At 32.7% G+C, this 7,545-nt stretch overlaps 2 protein-coding genes across 2 annotated transcripts; one reads left to right on the top strand and one right to left on the bottom strand.

Moving 5' to 3' along the window:
* On the top strand, positions 483-1,821 carry LOC107625751 (rhodanese-like domain-containing protein 10). Its single transcript, XM_016328456.2, has 2 exons — positions 483-1,121; positions 1,469-1,821. Exons 1-2 carry the CDS (start codon positions 655-657, stop codon positions 1,662-1,664), a joined length of 663 nt encoding a protein of 220 aa, XP_016183942.1. The 5' UTR covers positions 483-654; the 3' UTR covers positions 1,665-1,821.
* On the bottom strand, positions 2,694-5,858 carry LOC107625750 (zinc finger CCCH domain-containing protein 48-like). Its single transcript, XM_016328455.2, has 7 exons — positions 4,645-5,858; positions 4,201-4,386; positions 3,995-4,096; positions 3,685-3,843; positions 3,364-3,543; positions 3,147-3,244; positions 2,694-3,041 (listed from the first exon to the last, which is right to left on the bottom strand). The coding sequence occupies exons 1-7, from the start codon at positions 5,194-5,196 to the stop codon at positions 2,933-2,935; spliced, it is 1,386 nt and encodes a 461-aa protein (XP_016183941.1). The 5' UTR covers positions 5,197-5,858; the 3' UTR covers positions 2,694-2,932.

Below are 7,545 nucleotides of genomic sequence, written 5' to 3'. Positions count from 1 at the left end.
TAAGTCGATCCAATTTAAACCATTTTATTTCAAATTAATTTAAGAGAAAGTCTAGAAGACCAACACTTTTATTGAAATCTGGCCAGCACTTAATCATCAAAAGAAAAATTATCAATCCTACACCATTAAATATCATCTCACACCATTAAAAATATTGATGATGGCTAATTAATGACTAAACATCATAAATTCTGCTGGTCTCCTAGCACTCCTCTTTATTTAAAATCGAATTCTAGTCAATAGAATCAAAATCTAATTAAGTCCAATCCAGCTCTATCCATATACAACTCTAGTTGCGAGCTTAAAAACTTTTATCAAAATATTGTTAGGTCTATCTCCTAAACTGTGGTCCAAAAACAAGGTTTTTATCAAAAGTAAACTCATACACATATTCAACATTAAGTACTATTTTCTTATGGCCTTTTGTAGAGGAAAAAAATATCTCCAACTCTTATCCAGTATAAATGATAGAAAGATAGAAGAGCAAGATGCAAAGAGACAAAAAAGAAACCTAAGAAAGCCAATGGTAATGGTCCTCTATATATTTTACTTCTAATGTTATCATCCAAAACATGTCTAAATCAAATCCTTCAAGATTCAACATAACAAACACATTCAAGATTCAACAAACAGAGAGATAGACATAGGAAGAACATGGCAACTCATCAATTGAACCACATGTTCAAAACATCCATGGTGAAGAATCACAAGAAACAACAACCAAGAACACCAAGGTTCCATGTCTTCAACAATGCAACAACATCTTCAACCACAACTCCTATGAGTGCTAGGAAGCTCATAGAATCTGGCACCGTGAAAACTATATTTCCCAAAGATGCTTCAATTGCCATGAATTCTGAAGGGTTTCTTCTCCTTGATGTTAGGCCAACATGGGAGACAGAGAAGGCACGTGTTGTGGGGTCTGTGCACGTGCCAATCTTTGTTGAAGACACAGATAATAGCCCTGTAACATTACTTAAGAAATGGGTGCATTTTGGTTATATTGGATTATGGACTGGTCAATATCTAACTACATTGAACCCTGAGTTTCTTGGTCAAGTTGAAGTGGCTATTCCGGATAAGGGTACCAAGGTTCTTGTGGCTTGTGGAGAGGGATTAAGGTTAGTGTATCTAGCTGGATCAACTTGCTAATGTTAATTTAATTTCATCATTAGTACTTTTTGTGAACTTTTTTTATATATTGGATTATGATTGGTGAATTCTTTAAAGATGTCCTAAATTATGTGTTATATGTTATTGTGGGCTTTTACAAAATATTTGTCGATGCATATTATCACATAGTTTAGCTCAATATATCAAATCATCTAACAATTTTTAATTATCATCTTTATATGAATACATTTTCACGTGAATAATCACTAAGAAAGAAAAAAACTCAACAAGCAGAACTAACAAGTTGATCATGGCAGTGAAGCTAAATGATTGTTGGTTTTGGTGAGTGATTCAGGTCAATGGCAGCAGCTTCAAAGTTATATAATGGAGGTTACAAAAATCTGGGATGGTTAGCCGGCGGCTTCAGCCGATCAAAGGACGACGACTTCCCTGGGATCGAAGGAACAGAGAAGTTGCAGTATGCTACAGTTGGAGGAGTCTCTTACTATTTTCTTCAGTTGCTTATACTTCTACAAGCAGTGGGTAAATGATGATAAACCATTAGCATATATGTTTTATTCTAGTGGCTGAGAAGTTATATAGGAGTTCTACTTACTTGAAGAAAAAGATTCAATCCAATTATCTATTTCTGTGTAATTTTATTTTGATTTTCACTTGAAAAAAAAAAGAAATAACATTTTTTGAACAGTAGTTGAACTTGAACCTGGCATAGCCAGAAATAGAAAAATACAACTAATAACAAATTCTAAGTTACACTAATAGCAACAAGTCAATAATTAACACACATAAGGATATTATTATATCATGATATTCTGTTACGTTGTCAACATACACTAATCTAATTTTAAAAGACAATCAATACACAATAGCTGATGAACATAAAGAGGAAAACCAATTATAATAACAATCATCATTCATCTTTTTTTGTTCTATTTCATCATCCAAGACTACCCTTCATTCATCTTTTTTTGTTCTATTTCATCATCCAAGACTACCCTTGATTAATTACTTGACTACTTGAGTTGTCTATCATCACCTAATTCATCACATTTCTATATACATACTAGAGCTTTTACCTTTGTTTTTTATTGTATCTTCTTCTATTGGTGATTAATTATTATTTAGAGATGGGTGAATAAGAGGTAAACAGATCCAAGAGTATGAGACATGTAATAGAATATGGATGGACATTTTTGGGGTGTCTCAAGAAAGGATGGTACAAGGTCCGAATGAACCTTCATGTGTGATTTGATCATTTTTTGAGTACATATTTAATTAGCAATAGAGGTTCATACATCCGATTCAAAAAAGTAGTACATATTGAACTTTAATTTTTTTTTTTAATTTGTAGTCTTGTTAATTAGACAAGCCATGCCATCTTTCTCATGTCAATGTAGTAGCTTTGCAATAATGTGCAGGGTTCAATATTGCACATGTAGACTTATTGTACCTTTATTATTATATAAGCATATTTTGACCATATATTTGCAAAGTTTTATGGGAACGATAGATCGAGATATATAAGAATAATTTTTTATTTAATAACTTAAAAGAAATATTTAAAATAACATGTCCATTTCTTAAAATTCATGATCTTATTGAAAATTGTATAATACATAGAATGTTATATTACACAGAAAGTTCCACCGAGGAGAACGGGTTACACTAGTCAAACATAGCTTAAGCCATCATTCATGACAAACATTTTTTACATGATGCAATGCAGTTGTAATCTCCTTCTCCAAAGAACTTTTCTTGTAGCTCAGGAGCATGGCACCTTAGGCTCTTCTAACCATTTTCACACATTCAACAAACCAGTCCCATCTCCAGTAAAGAAGAGTCCGTTAGGGCCTATCTCAAAGGATTGAACTTCTTGTCTTGTAAACAGTCGACCTCTCTCTAAAAACCTGTAGAAACAGGCACAGTAAGTAGCTACAACAGCAAGAAAAACAAGAATGATATAATACAGAGACATTGCAAGACAACTAGATGCAAGCTTGATGGTCACTCACGTCGGCAATTCATATATACGAACTGAATTATCTTTGCACGAGCAGAATAATATTGGTTTCGCCTCTGCATCAGTCATCCCATACAGTCCAAGAACAGCCTATAATAAAAAATAAATAAATAAAATAAAATAAAAATATGAATTGTACAAACCAATAACCTCCTTCATAACCAAAATTAAAATATCAACTTGTACAAATATTGGTGGGTTAAACTTACATTTTTTTCAGTGTGAGTGTATGCCACCTTCAGAATTCCCTCCTCAGTGCACACCCAAACATTGACCGTGCAATCAGAAGAACTCGATAACAAGTAATTGTCCCAACAAATAAGTGATGTGACTACCTCAGAATGTCCATTAAGTGTCATTGTGCACTGTAATGTATCAAGGTCCCAAACCTATAGAGAATAGAATAACAATTACAAATGAATCCATTTACTAAAAAAAATATTGTGAGGATGGTGTAAAAGCTCTACATGAAAGATAACTCACATTGAAATAAATAAACCAACACACTGCTAGTTGACAGAAAACACTACCTTAATGCTATGGTCCATGGACCCAGAATAAAGCATCTTGTAGCATCCAATAGCAAGACAAACCACCGGTTTAGTATGACCACTCAGTGTTGCAACCAGTTCGAAAGGAGACTCAGCTTTGGGATCAGAGCTGACTCTCCAAGCATAAATAACACCATCCTGCAATTTAAATAAACAGATTATTCAAAAACTAAGACAACAGAACTAGCTGAAATGTGACAACTCTAATCAAACAACAAAAGTAGCAAATGGCTAACTATAAACAAAGGTTGAAATTACAACAACCATAAATCACTGCAAGGCAATTTACCTCTGCTCCAGCAAGGAGGATATCATTGCCAACATTCAAGGACAGGACTTGCCCCATAGGTCCATCAAGAGTAAAATCTGCACCGGTTTGAATATTCCATGCCTTAACAACAACCACAAACAAATTATCAGCTCACAGTTAAAATTCCTAATACACGAGATATCATTGTTACAATTAAAAAAAAGAGGAGTGAAATATGAACTTACCTTCACAGCATTCTTCACACCGGCAAATATCCATGAGCCCTCAGATACCAACGAGGTAACTTCAGAATTAAGGTTTATCACACCAAGACAGCGGCCAGTGTTGCAGTCCCAGGCTCGAACTGTGCCATCAGTGCTGCCAGAATAAAGTTTGTCCGAACCAGCCGGCAATGCAATCCCGGTTACAGCCTGTCAACAATTTTTGATAACATAGAAGGATCAAACTTAATGGCACTTATTAAGTAATTTAATTTAGAGTAAACATTTTAGAAAATAATTTTCTTAAAGCTCAAACTTCTTTCAGCTACAATATTTTTGTACCATCCATATTCATAACCCAAGGCAATTCACTAAACAATTAGTTTGGCAAAAGAACTAAATAGAATATACTTTCATGTGTTTATATCAAATAATAAAAGGTGGAATATATAGAGTAAACATCTATACCTTCTTGTGTTCATGAAGCTTTGCAAGTGTAGAAAACCCATCACCATAAAACCATGAATGCAAATTCTGGCACAGGTCACCATGCACACAAGTGTCAGTCATCCAATATTTACAAATACTTCGTGATTTCTCCACAGGAGCCTTAGCAACAACAGTGTCCACATCTTCCACATCTGCGGTCTTTTCAATTAATACAGCCTTTTGTTCACACTTGGTTGGCTTCTCAACGGACACAGCCTCTAGTCCACACACTGTAATCTTCTCATCAGACATAGCCATTGGTTCACACTTGGTTGGCTTCTCAACAGACACAACAGCCATTGGTGCACGATTTGCTGGCTTCTCGAGGGCCTTCGATGCGCAATTTGTTGGTTGCTTTGAATGCTTATATGTGGTATTGCCATTATAGTATGCATTCGATGGCAATGTTGGTGAGCTATGCGAAAATCTACAAGGATTTCGGTTGCATCTCCCAGCTAGCCAATACGTACATGTCGGTGGTGTTGTTCGCCGGAAACGTTCACTCCTCCTTGTTGTGGTTATAACAGCCATAATACTATGAAAAAAAAAGAAAGCACATTCCAAATAACATCAGGCACACAGTACTCCCATGAATAAGATCCTTCATTGCTCATTTATCTCTTCCAAAACTCAAACAACAACCCAAGAAGAAGAAGCTGCAGAATCCATGGCCTCTTCAAAACCGAAATTTCGTTACTCCCCCAAGTCTCCATAAACCCAATGTAACACCACTTAAGTAAAATACAAATTATGAACACCAATGGAAAAAAGAAATTTCATATGACCAAATCAAACAAAACCCCCAAATTATTTAATCTTGCTCTCCAACACGCCAAACTACTGTATCGCCGGTGATAATGAAATTAAGAGGAACCCTAAAAATAAAAACCCTAACTTTCGACCAGGGAATGGCGTGGAGCTTCGGCGAGGCCAATCCAATCGGAGAGAACAACGCTTGACGCAGAGCATTCATCGCAAAAAAGGAGAAAATAACCCAAATAGAGAATTCCAAAGAAGGTGCGTTCTGAGAAACAAACCTGAGTAGAGTGTAGAACTGGGATAGTAATGCGGAATCAGAGTCAGAGAGATTCAGAGAAAAAGAAAGTGTTTGTATAATAATGCAAAGGAAAATTTGAGTGAAGGTCCTCTTATTTATAGGTTCTGGTTGACGGTTTAAGATTTTAGACTTCTAGTGGTTTGGGTAAATAAGGAAAGAGATTTCATAAGATCTTAAATTAAATTAAACCTAAAAAGATCAATTAAATCATCCGATTACTACTTTTATATAATAAATATTAAATATTAAATAATTTTATAATGAAATTTATTTATGGTTTGAAGTTGATTTTGATACATTTTTTTTAAAAGAAAAAGTTTTTTATACATAATTAGTGTAACATACATTTAATTATAAACAACTTAATAAAAGTACGAGGAAATGATTAAATTTTTTTTTTGAAAAGTCACTCGTTCTCCAAATTAATTTTTAAAATATTTTTTAATCAAATTCATCTTTTAAAAATTGTATGTTTGTCACATTAATTTTTTCATCATTTCTGTTATTGATGATATGATATATCAAGTGACAATATAGTATAGGAAAGTTATCTCATGTGCCGGTCGAAAAGTGCGGAACATGAAATTCAGCGTACGATCAAGTAGCTCTGTTGAATTTTGTTTGTTAGTGAAAAACAAAAAGTCGAATATAACTTTGAAAATGAATATGGAATGACATTAATGACCAACTATAAATGCACAAAAGGTGTGTGGCTTCTTAAAGGGTGCTGGTAGAGCAACTTTGGGGGCTTGGACCCTAACCCTTTTTGTGCCCAGTAACACAATTTTTTGAATACTTGTCTAAGTTAAAAAATTTCTATTAAATTCTCTTTAATTTCTATTTAATTCTCTCTATTTTTTAATATAATATTGTATAAAAAAATTACATTACTTTTGGTTTATTTGTTAAATTTAAAAATATGAAAACACATACATTTGTCGAACTGAATTTATTTTTTTATAAACTCTTTTTTCATTGATTTATTTATAATTTTTCATCATCATTACTATTATTCTATCACTGCCATTATCTATTGCTATTATAATTGTTACTATAATTGTTGTTGTGATCGTCATTATTGTTATTACTATTGGTTAATCGTGAACAAATTCTATTTAATTAATTAATTAATCAATAAAAATAATAATTGTGAACAATTTTTCTTTTAATTCTTTTGTAAATGCAGTCTTTATTTAATTTGAAAAAAAATAAATATTATTTAAATTATAATTATTTTTATAATTTTTTTAGGTAATCATCTTATAATAAATATATTAAGAATATGTTTAATTATTCTGTTAGTCTGTGTAGTTTTATCAAATTTATAATTATATTTAGAGTAAAGTATTGTTTTTGTCCCCAACGTTTAGAGTAAATTTTATTTGTGTCCCTAACGTTTAAATCGTCCTATTTGTATCCCTAACGTTTGTAAAAGTGATTCAATGTTATCCTGGCGTCAATTACACATCATGAACGCTTTAGTTTGAGTTTTAAAAATCTCTTCTTGAAGTTAGAATACAAATGTCTGGGATAGAATCGATGATTTACTCCGAAAAATAGCTCATCAAAAGTTGAAACTAATTCCTACAACATTTACAACATTTACATAATTCACTTTTCTAGGGACATAATTGAATCTAAACACAAATAGTGGGTATAATATTAAAATCGAACACATCCAAGTGAGACCTAATTGAGAAAGAATACATTCAAGTGAGAATAATTGAAAAATATAATCTGATTTGTTAGTATAATTGATAGTAGGATAACATTGAATCACTTTTATAAACGTTAAGGATACAAATAGGACGATTTAAACGTTA

The sequence above is a fragment of the Arachis ipaensis genome, chromosome B02, assembly GCF_000816755.2.
Source record: "Arachis ipaensis cultivar K30076 chromosome B02, Araip1.1, whole genome shotgun sequence".
Classification (NCBI taxonomy): domain Eukaryota; kingdom Viridiplantae; phylum Streptophyta; class Magnoliopsida; order Fabales; family Fabaceae; genus Arachis; species Arachis ipaensis.
Note: the sequence above shows the minus strand (reverse complement) of the source record. Positions and strands in the feature narration are given on the sequence as shown.